The 15,024-nt window shown below is 44.4% G+C and overlaps 1 protein-coding gene across 1 annotated transcript in view; it reads left to right on the top strand.

Moving 5' to 3' along the window:
* The window catches only part of LOC135509090 (neuron navigator 2-like), an 89,666-nt gene that overhangs the window by 66,877 nt on the left and 7,765 nt on the right, over positions 1 to 15,024 (top strand). The window contains 9 exon segments of the mRNA XM_064929412.1: positions 225 to 397; positions 4,219 to 4,271; positions 4,736 to 4,759; positions 6,202 to 6,276; positions 9,877 to 9,960; positions 10,064 to 10,187; positions 10,345 to 10,505; positions 12,136 to 12,311; positions 14,747 to 14,900. Coding sequence (XP_064785484.1) covers positions 225 to 397; positions 4,219 to 4,271; positions 4,736 to 4,759; positions 6,202 to 6,276; positions 9,877 to 9,960; positions 10,064 to 10,187; positions 10,345 to 10,505; positions 12,136 to 12,311; positions 14,747 to 14,900 — 1,024 coding nt within the window.

Genomic DNA, 15,024 nt, shown 5'->3' with positions numbered 1-15,024 from the left:
CATGCTGGCTTAATGTTTCGTCTCTCTCAAGAGACATCTCCGATAGTGTAAGGAAAAGTAGTAGTGATTATATCTGTTATGTTGTATTTCACTCTTACTTTCCACTATGAGTGAAGAGTAAGAGACAAGCGGCAAACATATCTGATCAATGCCCTCTGTCCATGTGTCTGTTTTTAAGATATTCTTTGAACTTTGTTATGTGACGGTTGTGTCCCAGCAGAAAGCCCTACCACGGCGGCACAGATCAACCTGGCAAACCTCCGCAGCGGCTTGGCCAATCAGGACGGTTCGTATGACCCATACAGTGACCCCCGTCTGAGGAACTCGTCCATGTCTCTAGAGGAGAAGAGTCGCACCATGACCAGCTCTGGGTCCTTCAGAGAAGGCCTGGAGGAGGGTAAGACAGACTGACATACCCCTCCGTCTATCTGCTATCACACAGAGCCTCAGAGAAATTGAGAGCTTGCATAGCCGCATAGCCGTGTTGTGTTCAATGTTCTCTAACTATATAGTACTCTAAATACTCCAATTCATGTTGTTAAGTTCAAAATAATACAAGATAAAAAATCACTGACACCATTCAAACCAGGAATCATCTTTTTGCAGAAAGAACCTTATCGTCCCAAGCTCTCGAAATGCAGGTACATTTATTTCTTTGATAGATGACTTCCACTCCACATGTCAGTCTATCTAGCAGATAGCGAAGGAGTCAGGCGCAGGACACAGGTAAGAGTGAAAAACACTGTATTTACTCAATCCAAGAACGTAACACAACTCCCGTTACATAACAAGGACAAAACAGGACTCCCAACACACGAAAGACAATCACGCACAAAACAGAAAGGGAAACCAGAGGGTTAAATAAGGAACATAATCATGAGATGGGAACCAGGTGTGTAAACAGACAAAACAAAAGGAAAAAATGAAACATGGATGGGTGGCAGCTAGAAAGCCGGTGACGTCGACCGCCGAACGCTGCCCGAACAAGGAGAGGGAACAACTTCGGTGGAAGTCGTGACACCACATGCATGTGTGAACTTCCATTTGACTTCTGAGTGGATTATAATTCCTTTACAAAATCGAGCCATGCTTGCCGATTGTTAACTAAGAGTTTTTTTGAAAGCCTTTTTAACAGGGCACTATTGAAAGATGAATGAATGTTTATTGAATCCACACGCTTGTTCAACCAACCATTTAAATCACTAGTGAAGTATTTCATGACCTTTATTATTTCAGTCTTTCCACACGTTAACAGTTGAATTGGGACACACAAAGAAGCAGTTTGTTCGATGTACGTACATAGACTGAGGTTTGGTGATTGACTACACTTCTTTGGCTGAATGGCTTGGTGCTCTTGTGGTTTATTGCTTGTCCCGAGGCTCTCTCTTTAACTGATCCCTGTATGATGTAAATTTCTTGGCTGGTGTTGGCTGTTGATTTGTTCGTGTCCAACGGCAAGTCTCAGAGTCATGTTGAGCTGTGGTGTTGTGGCATGTAGGCCAAGGTTAGGAGGAGGAGGAGGAGAAGGAAGAGAAAGGCTGATAAATATCTCCTCTCCATCGCAGATTGACATCTGACTCAACACCAGCTCTACAGACCCGCTCTCTCTCCAGACAGGAGCAGGGCACAGGGCTGTGTTTGATGGCACCCCAGTGCCTACTTTTGTACTTGTAGATCACAAGTGATAGAGTAAACCTGGGGAAATATCTGCTCTAATCACAGTACATGTAGATGTACTCTACCTTCTTTCAGGACTTCTAAATATATGTTCCAGGAAAGACAAGCATCCATTCCCAACTTGAAAAATGAATCCAACGTCCTCGTATGTAAAGGTGTAATCTGGGATATGTACTGCAGTTCAATGGTCATTTCACAGAATAATATAGGTAACTGCCAAAATAATGGAAACACTTGTTAAATGAGGGATATTGAAAGCAGGTGCTTCCACACAAGTGTTGAATTAACATCCCACCATTCATTACCAGCTCTACGTATATAAGAAACATTAATGTGTTGAAAATCCCAAATTGTTTGCCTGGTCAACTTACACAGAGCTCGGTTATCCCACCAGAAATGCAACACGGGGTCTTTTCACAGTCCCCAAATCCAGAACAAATTCAAGAAAGCGTACAGTATTATATAGAGCCCTAATTACATGGAACATCCTTTCATCTCATATTGCTCAAATAAACAGCAAACCTTATTTCAAAAAACAGATAAAGCAACACCTCACAGCACGAAGCCTCTCCCCTATTTGACCTAGATAGTTTGTATGTATGCATTCATATGTAGGCTGTTTGCCTTTTTAAACATGTATGTAGTTCTTTCTTGGAGCTGTTCCTGTCTAATGATGTTTTGTATTATGTCATTCTGTATTATGTTTCATGTTTTGAGTGGACTCCAGGAAGAGTAGCTGCTGCTTTTGCAACAGCTAATGGGGAGCCTAATAAAATACCAAAATACCATCATGCTTTGGGTCAGGTATACAAATGCTGGGTAGGCCCAGTTGCCTATTATTTTGGCTACCATGGCTAGAAGACGAGCTCTCAGTGACTTTGAAAGAGGGGAGACTGTTGGGGAACGTTTGGCAGAAGCTCCAGTGACAAACTGCTCAACTTGCTGATATTTCACGATATGCCGTTGCCGTCTCAGTCACCAGATATCAATCCTATTGAACAATTACAGGGGATTCTGTAGTGGCGCTTGAGACAGCGTTTTCCACCAATGAAAACAAAATGCCAAATGATGGAATTTCTTGTGGAAGACTAGTGTCTCATTCCCTACCATCTACGGTTCCCGAGTGGCGAAGCAGTTTAAGGCTTAGTGCTTGAGATGTTACTACAGACAACCTGGTTCAAATCCAGGCTGTGATTGGGAGTCCCATAGGGCAGCGCACAATTGGCCCATGTTTGACTTGTGTAGGCTGTCATTGTAAATAAGAATTTGTTCTTAACCCACTTGCCTAGTTAATTTAAGGTAAAATAAAAATTATCCATCCACACACGTCAATGAACTCTGTGACACTTGAATCAGTCTGGAGAACACAGTCAGGGCTCTGGATAACTGTGGCTTGTTTGTACAAAGGCTTCATAAGCAGATAAGCATTTAGTTAAGTTTGGCACATCCCGTTGCTGTCGTTTTAGTCCTGCAGGGATATTGTGGTTCCATTAAATGATGATGAAGGAAGAGAGAGAGGCTGTGTTAATGTTATGGCATTGACAGTACTCACTAGAGAATATGTAAGGGATAATCAACAAGGGCCTATGCATTCTGTGGAAATTAACGAAGGACTGTGTTCATTTGCAGGTAGAAATGTGTTTAGGTTTACTAGATAGCTACAGTAGTTGCCTTGGTAAACAAACAAACAGACTTGCTAGTTAGCTAACCAAATCATCAGTCCTAACCTGCCGGGGAGGCAGGGTAGCCTAGTGGTTAGAGCATTGGACTAGCAATCGTGAAGGTTGCAAGTTCAAACCCCCAAGCTGACAAGTTACACATCTGTCATTCTGCCCCTGAACAGACAGTTAACCCACTGTTCCCAGGCCATCATTGAAAATAAGAATGTGTTCTTAACTGACTTGCCTGGTTAAATAAAGGTTAAAAAAAATTATGGAAATCAAATTCAACAATGCCAATAATGTTTTCAATTTGACTTTTGCTTTCAAAATCAGCTCAAACATAGAACATGTAAGAATGAACCATAGCCATTGAATTCTACCATGCTCATATACTGTGCATTATAATGGAATTGGGCGGCAGGTAGCCTAGTGGTTAGAGCATTGGACTGAGGTGTATAGGCTAATGATTGCTGGTAAAGTGTGAACGCATCATACAGTTGAGTTTGGACATGTGAACTGTAGAGTTAGCCAGACTGGTGCTGCTGTGTGTGTTTCAACAATATCAGCACAATTAAAGAGTAGACTACAAAGTAAACTAGTTACATTAACAGCGCCACACACACACACACAAGTACAGCACCTCTGTTGTAAACGTTCAGTCAGGGGACCTGTTCATGCATGTTCCTGTTTCCAGTCTTCAGGTTGAGATTAATCCCTGCTTACGTGGATCATACACCCACCACTGGTTGAATAAAGTTGTTTCCACGTCATTTCAATGAAAGGATGTGGAACCAACGTGTAATTGACATCTGTGCCCAGTGTGCCATGAATGATGTCGGCAGATGAATGAGTTGAACGTTGTGTTTTTGTTTCTCTCCAGTCCACGCCTCCTCTGTGTCTCTGGTGTCCAGCACTTCGTCTGTCTACTCCACGGTGAGCGCCACTTCGCTGTCTGTCAGATTCCCCAGCCACAAAGTCAGATTCCCCAGCCACAAAGTACAAATTAGCTCAATTTTTGGTCTAAATTTAAGGTTACACTCTTACAAAAAAGGGTTCTTTGGCTGTCCCCATAGAAGAAACCTTTTTGGTTCCAGGTAGAACTATTTTGGGTTCTCTAAAGGGATCTACCGGGAACCAAAACGGATTCTTCAAAGGGTTATCCTATGGGGATAGCCAAAAAACCTTTTTATGTTCTAGATAGTGTAGGGTTAGGCATAAGGTTATGTCTGAATGGACTGCTGAATTGCATTGCGAGTTAACTGTGCCCCTAGGGATTGTAGCCTTAGATGGAAAATGAATATGTTCAGATTGTTTGTCATGTCGTCTTATCCCATGCACACTCTGACATGCTAAACCCTATTTGTTTCCTTCTCGTTGCTCCTCTTCTATTTCCATAGCCTGAGGAGAAAGCTCAGTCAGAGGTAAGAACAGCTTTGTGTACTTTACTTTCACACAATGTGTCAGGTTCTCCCCCAGGCGGGGGTGGAGTCAGGCTCAGGAGAGAGCGAATGTAACCCAAACAATCCCAAACAATCTCGCACAAAACCAAGAGGTTAGGGCGAGATTAAAATACCCCACTAATTAACCAAATTGGGACACAGGTGAACGACAAGACAGACAAAATCAAATGAAAAGGAAAAAAGATTGGTGGCAGCTAGTAGACCGCTGACGATGACCGCCGAGCGCTGCCCGAACAGGGAGAGGAGCCACCTTGGGTGGAAGTCGTGACACAATGTGACACCATTGATTCACTAATAATTGGATACTACAAAATTGGGGAGAAAAAGGGGGTAAAATTAAAAAATATATTTTAAAAAGTGCAGTAAGTTAAAAAAAAATTATATTGGAGGGTGGTGGGCCCCCATAGGTCAGTGCCCAAATCAGCCTTTTGTGATTTGTAACATATTACACCATACCTGTGACCTCATTACGAGGGCCAGACTACTGCATTTGGGGCACTGACCTATGGGGGCCCACCACCCCCCAATATCATTTTTTTTTACTTACTGCATTTCAACACTTAAAAAAAAAAGTATATATATTTTCTTATTTTAGCCCCTTTTTCTCCGCAATTTCGTGGTATCCAATTATTAGTAGTGACTATCTTGTCTCATCGCTACAACTCCCGTACGGGCTCGGGAGAGACGAATGTCCAAAGTCATGCGTACTCCGAAACGCAACCCAACCAAGTCGCACTCCTTCTTAACACAGCACGCATCCAACCCGGAAGCCAGCCGGACCAATGTGTCGGAGGAAACACCGTGCACCAGGCGCCCGGCCCGCCACAGGAGTTGCTGGTGGCGATGAGACAAGGATATCCCTAGTGGCCAAACCCAGATGACACTAGGCCAATTGTGCGTCGCCCCACGGACCTCCCAGTCGCGGCTGGCTGCGACAGAGCCTGGGCACGAACCCAGAGTCTCTGGTGGCACAGCTAGCGCTGTGATGCAAAAACCCTAGACCACTGTGCCACCTGGGAGGCCCAGCATTTCAACACATTTTGCAGAGAGAAAAATGTACAGTTTTGCTATTCTACACATTTTCTCATGAGGCTAAGAGAAAATGTTGCTATTTTAAAGCTAATTTCCTGCAATTCTACACATTTTTCTATCATATGCTATCTGATTTACTTTTATTTTGGAGGGTTTGGCAGTATAACCATTTATGAGCCCTGAAGTTATTTGAGTAATATAAAGGCTTTGTTAGCAGCTGAACATGTACCGACTGACCCAGCTGCCCCTCAGGAGCAATCATTCTTACTCAAAATACTCTGTTATATTCAATGAAATACATACTACTGTATCATATATGGTATGTATTGTATTTCCTGTAGATAAGCATGATCTTGTTTTTCTGTTCTCAGATTCGTAAGCTGCGGAGAGAACTGGATGCCTCCCAAGAGAAGGTGTCTGCTCTGACCACTCAAATGAGTGCTAATGTAAGTACGATGGCAAAGGGTTACTATGCTTTGCACTGTGGTTCTCATTGTTATGCTATGCTGGTAGAAACTGTATGTAATGTCTTGGTTGTGCTCAATGGAACTAATTTGTGTTAATGTTGCATATTAGTGTGGAATGGTCTGAGAAGGGAAGCATTGAACATGACACTGTGGAATGGTCTGAGAGGGGAAGCATTGAACATGACACTGTGGAATGGTCTGAGAGGGGAAGCATTGAACATGACACTGTGGAATGGTCTGAGAGGGGAAGCATTGAACATGACACTGTGGAATGGTGTGGGAAGCATTGAACCCCATATCTTATCTATCTGCTCTCTGAATGCAAACAAACACAATGGCCCAGCAGTAATGACCTAATGAAATGGTGCATCCTCTGGCCCGCATCCACGCTGGTCATGTGATCTCACAACAGAGATTTCACAACAAAGCAGGTTGGAGGTTCCTGCAGCTGTGGAGACTTGGTGTGGAGTATGAAGGCTGTAGCCCCATGTAAGAGCACTCGTGTTAGGCTGCTAGAGTATGGCCTGACCTTAACGGCCCTACGAGACAGACCTGCACTAGGACCTGACTGACTGACTGACTGACTGGCTGCATGACTGACTGGCTGATTTACCGAGAATAGACACCTGTCTATATAAGGTCCCACAGTTGACCATGCATGTCAGAGCAAAAACTAAGCCACAAGGTCGAAGAAATTGTCCGTAGAGCTCCAAGATAGGATTGTGTCGAGGCACAGATCTGGGGAAGGGTAACAAAAAATATCTGCAGCATTGAAGGTCCCCAAGAACACAATGGCCTCCATCATTCTTAAATGGAAGAAGTTTGGAACCACCTCGACTCTTCCTAGAGCTGGCCGCGTGGCCAAACTGAGCAATCAAGGAAGAAGGGCCTTGGGCAGGGAGGTGACCAAGAACCCAATGGTCACTCTGACAGAGCTCCAGAGTTCCTCTGTGGAGATGGGAGAACCTTCCAGAAGGACAATCATCTCTGCAGCACTCCACCAATCAGGCCTTTATGGTAGAGTGGCCAGACGGAAGCCACTCCTCAGTAATAGGCACATGACAGCCCACCTGCAGTTTGCCAGAAGGCACCTAAAGGACTCCCAGACCATGAGAAACAAGATTCTCTAGTCTGATGAAACCAAGATTGAACTATTTAGCCTGAATGCTAAGCGTCACGTCTGGAGGAAACCTGGCACCATCCCTAAGGTGAAGCATGGTGGTGGCAGTATCATGCTGTGGGGATATTTTTCAGCGGCAGGAACTGGGAGACTAGTCAGGATTGAGGGAAAGATGAACGGAGCAAAGTACAGAGATCCTTGATGAAAACCTGCCCAGGACCTCAGACTGGGGCGAAGGTTCACCTTCCAACAAGACAACGACCCTAAGCACCCAGCCAAGACAACGCAGGAGTGGCTTCAGGACAAGTCTCTGAATATCCTTGAGTGGCCCAGCCAGAGCCCAGACTTGAATCCACTCGAACATCTCTGGAGAGACCTGAAAATATCTGGGCAGCGACACTCCCCATCCAACCTTGCGGAGCTTGAGAGGATCTACAGAAAAGAATGGGAGAAACTCCCCAAATACCGGTTTGCAAAGCTTGTAGCATAATACCCAAGAAGACTCGAGGCTGTAATTGCTGTCAATGGTGCTTCAATGAAGTACTGAGCAAATGGTCTGAATACTTATGTACATGTGATATTTCCGCGTTTTTTTTGTTGCAAAAACTTCTAAAAACCAGTTTTTGCTTTGTCATTATAGGATATTGTGTGTAAATTGAGGGGGAGAATGATTTAATCCATTTTAGAATAAGGCTGTAACGTAACAAAATGTGGGAAAAGTCCAGGGGTCTGTGTACTTTCCGAACGTACTGTAGTTTACATGTTGTCAACAATCTAAGCCAACCCTGTCTGTTTTGCCCCATAGTTGCACGCACGTCAGTTTTGTTGCTTAACAACCAACCCGTCTATACTCCTGGAGCTAATCTGTGCAGCTTGATAGTGGAGTTGTCAGCCAGCCACATGCCCCAACACCAGCGCCTCTGTCTGATGGAAGCCCTCCAGATCTGTTCCCCGCATTCTCTTCTACCTTCAGCTTATGTTCCGTGGAGAACGGGCTCTGGGCTGTGATAGGAATCAGGACGTGTTTACTCATACCTCTGTGTGATGATCAGAAGCTCAGAAGCTATCGGTCTTCAGCGTCTGTCTGCTATTGGACTATACTTTATCAAAGGCTGGATCACCTTGAGCTGAGGAGCTTTAACCATGTCAGCGAGAAGTCCCAGGGCCGGCAGCCCGGTGGCGTGGTATTCCCTGAACCACTACCCGTCCCTGGGGAAGGAGGCAGCCAGAGAGAGGGCCAGATGCCAGCTGCAGCCCATGCTGAGGCACCACCAGGGGGACAGCAACACACAGCAGGGCCTCACTGAGGTGGGATCTGACTGGCACCTCTGGCTAGCAGTATAGGGAATAATATGGCTACGTTGTGGGCTGTAACTTGAGGTTGGAGTTCAGTGTGTCTGTCCTAGATATGTTTTATCAGAGGACACACTCGTCTCTGTTGCCTTTATCTTGATGTTCTGCTTTTGTTTTGGCTGGAAAGCTGTTAGATAACTAACACCAGGAACTTCATATTTGATTTCATGTTTGATTTCAAAAGTTGATAATGCTTTGGTTCTTCAGTGGAATGTAAATCAATTGCTCTGATTTTTTTTATTTGTAAAGCATATCAACAACATCAATGCATAAAATAATGTGTCATATCTGAAACCAACCTTTTGAAATCCAAACACCTGCGGTGTGTAATGTTTGCATTTATCTTCTAAAACACAAGCCGTCCCATTGATTTCATGCATTTGAGTTGGTTTCTTTGGATGTTTATTATAGCCAAACAGACGGCATACTGAGCGAGTCTACAATCTCTTTGTACATCTTCATCATATTTCCATCTGTGTAATTTGATAACGAGCATGAATTTTAGCAGCATGTTTCTACCATACTTGTATCTCTACAAATATAACATATACTGGTGATTATGTTTACTCTGCATATGAGATGAAAACATCCTAACTGTATTACTATTTTTCCTTTGTCCCCATGTGCTCATCTGTGGCTGTGAGAAGATAGCAGGTCTCTGGTTTCACTAAGGCAGCTGAGAGCTAGCTAGAGTGTGTTAGGACTTGTGTTGGCCTCATGTTGATCTCTACCAGGCTGCTAAAACATGGAACCCTTCCCAGACAGCTACTGTAGCTATCTAGCCGTCAGAGAGCCTGCCCCATCACCCTTTACATCAGCATTGATCCATTTCCAACATGTTCTGACCTGTCATTCTTACTGAAAATACTTGGTACAACATGTCATAGAAGCCATTATCACCTGTGTATGTTTTGTTTTGGCTCTGTGTATGCATGTCATGAAAAGTACATGGGTGTGTTCTTATGAGCAAGACCTTTTCCGAAAGTGGCAGTTGCCCTTTTCACAGCCTTGAGATGGGATTACAAATGACATTGTCAGCAGGTCAATTTGCTTACTTTCCTCATACATGGATCACTAAATGTGAACTGTTGTGTGTATGTCTTCAGGCTCACCTGGTAGCAGCATTTGAGCAGAGCTTGGGGAACATGACCATCCGACTCCAGGGACTTACCACCACGGCTGAGAAGAAGGTATGGACTGGGGCTGTGGTCTGTTTCCTTACAAATATGTCCGTCCTTCCTTGGATGGATGGTGGAGCTAATTGTGTTGTTTTATCATGTTGCTGTGTTGTAGGACTCTGAGCTAAACGAGCTGAGGAAGACCATAGAACACCTGACGAAGCAGAATACCGCAGTCCAGGCAGCCATCAACGGTGACATCAATCTCCCAGAGACCTCCTGCAACGGTGATAGGTCAGGTGAGAAGTTACCTCCCACATCACCATGGAAACACAACAAGGATGGATGGTTATTGCCTAGTGACAAAGGCATCTGACTCAGAAGCTGAATGGTTTCCAATTCTATGTCATCATCTGGTCCCTGTCTAACCCAGTCACTTTCTTGTGTATTCCATAGCTTCAGCCAATGAGAGCTCCCAGTCTCACCTGGACCTGCGTATCCACAGACAGCACTCATCTGACAGTGTGTCCAGCATCACAAGCGCCACCAGCCACTCCAGTGTGGGCAGCAACCAGGAGCTGGACTCCAAGAATAAGAACAAGAACAAGAAGAACTGGGTCGGTCCTCCTGTCTGTCTGTCTGGCGCTCTGTGTGTGACTGGCTGGCGCTCTATGTGTGTCTGGCTGGCTGGCGCTCTATGTGTGTCTGGCTGGCGCTCTGTGTGTGTCTGGCTGGCGCTCTGTGTGTGTCTGGCTGGCTGGCGCTCTGTGTGTGTCTGGCTGGCTGGCGCTCTGTGTGTGTCTGGCTGGCGCTCTGTGTGTGTCTGGTTGGCTGGCTGGCGCTCTGTGTGTGTCTGGCTGGCGCTCTGTGTGTGTGTCTGGCTGGCTGGCGCTCTGTGTGTGTGTGTCTGGCTGGCTGGCGCTCTGTGTGTGTGTCTGTCTGGCTGGCTGGCGCTCTGTGTGTGTGTGTGTCTGGCTGGCTGGCTGGCGCTCTGTGTGTGTGTGTCTGTCTGTCTAATCTGTAATGTGTTTTTGACCTTTCCTCCAATCCTCCTGATTGTCTCAGCCTCCTTGTGCTGGAGCAAAGGTGAATATGTTTATTGCTCTTAGGGAGCTCCTCTAGAAACTAGACTGAGTGGAGTTTTGTGAGCCGTTCTCTTATTGCATATGAAAAACTGCAAACAAACTGTACGTTGCTACAATAAGGTTTAGTCTGTAGTCTGTTATAGTTAAATACAAGCTTAGGTCAATGTACATTTTTTTGCCTGTAGAAAAGGCAGATGTGTGTATATTCTGGTTCAACATGGCCTGTAACCTAATAAAATATCTGTGTGTTCTTTTGTCCTGATATAATAATGCTGTTGCGTGTGTTGGAGGGAAGGTGAAAGATGACTATGTATGCAGACTGTCCATAGTGATGATACTTGTACAGATGTACTATCTTAATTTGACCAGTTTCTCACAGCAGTAAATTAACCCTGCAGCAACAGGAAAGGTGAATTATTATGTGGATTATAATTAATGGACATTTTTAAAGGGGTTGTTATATTTTTTGTTAAAATAAATCAAGTCTGATATTTTCAAGTGAAAATGACAAACTTTAGAATCCTTTTTAACCTGTTTAAATGAAAATTATCTGCAACAACAGTGTGATCAAATTAAGATATGACATCTGTAGCTATGTATAGGTTAGAAGTACAACCGTGGAGTACCTGACTATTTGACCACAAGGGGGAGACGGCTCCTGAGTTTAAATATCTAAATCTGCCTTTTAGTGATTGAGTAGTCATGTCAATTAGTGAGAAGTTGTCAAAGTGATATCTTATTCTCTCTAATAGCCTGGTGTTCATTCCCTGTGTGTAGCTGTGAGTTGTTTGTTTGCATTCAGTCTCTTTAGTGAGCTACCTTGTGAACAGCCTAGTCTCTGTCCCTAACACCTGTACAAGGTCTTGGATTATTTAAGTGAGCTAAAAGTTGAAGTTGTCTATGATCAGCATGCTGTTTTGTCTTGTATTTTCCCTCTTGTGCTCTCCTATGGTGTGGCAGGTTTATGAGGTAAGATCACACACTCTTTCCAAAAATGATTATTGCTTGAACAGATGGAGACGGTGAAAGAGTAGAAGTTTATAAATGCTTTGTGTACAGGTTTTTCTTTCAACTCCCTGATGTGTCTGTGTGTTTCACTATGTACTCAGGTCTCTCTCTTTTCTTCCCTGCTCCCTGTTCCTCCCCCTGTCCCCGGCTGCAGCTCCGGAGCTCCTTCAAACAGGCATTTGGGAAGAAGAAGTCGCCCAAGTCTGCGTCCTCCCACTCAGACATTGAGGAGATGACCGACTGTTCCCTGCCCTCCTCCCCCAAGCTAACAGCATATAACTGCTCCACCACCTCTACACCCATGCTCCAGAACTCCCACTCCAACTCTCTGTGAGTACCTGGGCCCAGACCAATAGACCATTAGACGCTCACCTGTTTATAACTGGGAGGAGATAGTGGATCATAATAGAAGCTCCCTGTTCCCTCAACTCAGGGGTCGGGAGTCAACTCAGGGGTCGGGAGGATTACATGACCATATTAATGATTACAACTGACTCCCATCGTGTCTGATACAGCTATCTTAACATTTGTATATATACTATAGAAGTCTATATGTACAGTATATATACAGTGGGGCAAAAAAAGTATTTAGTCAGCCACCAATTGTGCAAGTTCTCCCGCTTAAAAAGATGAGAGAGGTCTGTAATTTTCATCATAGATACACTTCAACTATGACAGACAAAATGAGAAAAAAAAATCCAGGAAATCACAATGTAGGATTTTTAATGAATTTATTTCCAAATTATGGTAGAAAATAAGTATTTGGTCACCTACAAACAAGCAAGATTTCTGTCTCTCACAGACCTGTAACTTCTTCTTTAAGAGGCTCCTCTGTCCTCCACTCATTACCTGTATTAATGGCACCTGTTTGAACTTGTTATCCGTATAAAAGACACCTGTCCACAGCCTCAAACAGTCACACTCCAAATTGTAGACCTGCACCAGGCTGGGAAGACTGAATCTGCAATAGGTAAGCAGCTTGGTTTGAAGAAATCAACTGTGAGAGCAATTATTAGGAAATGGAAGACATACAAGACCACTGATAATCTGGGGCTCCACGCAAGATCTCACCCCGTGGGGTCAAAATGATCACAAGAACGGTGAGCAAAAATCCCAGAACCACATAGTGAATGACCTGCAGAGAGCTGGGACCAAAGTAACAAAGCCTACCATCAGTAATACACTACGCCGCCCGGGACTCAAATCCTGCAGTGCCAGACGTGTCCCCCTGCTTAAAGCCAGTACATGTCCAGGCCCGTCTGAAGTTTGCTAGAGAGCATTTGGATGATCCAGAAGAAGATTGGGAGAATGTCATATGGTCAGATGAAACCAAAATATATATTTTTGGTAAAAACTCAACTTGTCGTGTTTGGAGGACAAAGAATGCTGAGTTGCATCCAAAGAACACCATACCTACTGTGAAGCATGGGGGTGGAAACATCATGCTCCGGGGCTGTTTTTCTGCAAAGGGACCAGGACGACTGATCAGTGTCAAGGAAAGAATGAATGGGGCCATGTATCGTGAAGATTTTGAGTGAAAACCTCCTTCCATCAGCAAGGGCATTAAAGATTAAACGTGGCTGGGTCTTTCAGCATGACAATGATCCCAAACACACCGCCCGGGCCACGAAGGAGTGGCTTCGTAAGAAGCATTTCAAGGTCCTGGAGTGGCCTAGCCAGTCTCCAGATCTCAACCCCATAGAAAATCTTTGGAGGGAGTTGAAAGTCCGTGTTGCCCAGCAACAGCCCCAAAACATCACTGCTCTAGAGGAGATCTGCATGGAGGAATGGGCCAAAACACCAGCAACAGTGTGTGAAAACCTTGTGAAGACTTACAGAAAACGTTTGACCTCTGTCATTGCCAACAAAGGGTATATAACAAAGTATTGAGAAACTTTTGTTATTGACCAAATACTTATTTTCCACCATAATTTGTAAATAAATTAATTAAAAATCCTACAATGTGATTTTCTGGATATATCTTTTTCTCATTTCGTCTGTCTTAGTTGAAGTGTACCTATGATGAAAATTACAGGCCTCTCTCATCTTCTTAAGTGGGTGAACTTTAACAATTGGTGGCTGACTAAATACTTTTTTGCCCCACTGTATATGCACCAGTACCCCATATACACCAGTACCCCTATATACCAGTACCACATGCATAACTGTGTGTATGATAATTAGAGACTGCATGGCCTCATTGTTTTAGTCCCTAGTTAGATGTTTGTATTGAATCTGTCCCTCTCTTGTCCGTCTGTCTGTGTTTCTCTAGCCCCATTCTCTCTCCCCTGCCTGTTAGTGGGCGTGGCCGGGGCGGTAGAACTGGGGTGTTGAGGACTGGGTCTCTGGCTCGGTAATAGTGTGAATAACGTCTGTAAACCCCCATTCACTTTATGATCAATTCTGATGATGGATAATCCTAACAAATGGCCTTGATGCACCAAGTGATTATCCTAACAATTCATCTCAACTTCATCACTCATGCCTGTTGTGCTATTGAAACTAGAATGAAGGAGCCAATCACACATCCTTCACAGGACCTTCATCTTGTCCTGTTTACTATTGCCTGATTGCCTGGACCCCTATCTACTTCGAATAAGCAACAATATTTCGTGGCAGTGACAAAACATGTACTTGAAAAGCATAATTGTCTGATAATTGTCTGCAAGAGAATGTGCTTCATGGGATTTTCTGGGGATGTGCTCTTGAGGACTGGCCTTCTGGATAACCCTGAACTGACCAGACTGTCTATGTCTTGTCTGCAGGATCTCAGAGTACACAGACAGCGAGGCGGAGAAGGTGATGGGGCTCCGCAGTGAGCTCCGAGACAAGGAGATGAAGCTGACTGACATACGCCTGGAGGCCCTCAGCTCCGCCCACCAGCTTGACCAGCTCAGGGAGTCCATGAACCGAATGCAGGTGAGGGTGACCATAACGTAACCACATATGACCAATGACATAGAACATGATGAGGGCCTGGAAGTTTCCCTGACCTTGTGACCTGGGGAAAACTCCACACCCTATAAATGACCACTCAAACATT

Source organism: Oncorhynchus masou, chromosome 22 (assembly GCF_036934945.1).
Source record: "Oncorhynchus masou masou isolate Uvic2021 chromosome 22, UVic_Omas_1.1, whole genome shotgun sequence".
Classification (NCBI taxonomy): Eukaryota; Metazoa; Chordata; class Actinopteri; order Salmoniformes; family Salmonidae; genus Oncorhynchus; species Oncorhynchus masou.
The sequence above is the reverse complement of the archived record's forward strand: the minus strand, read 5'-3'. Positions and strand labels throughout refer to the sequence as shown.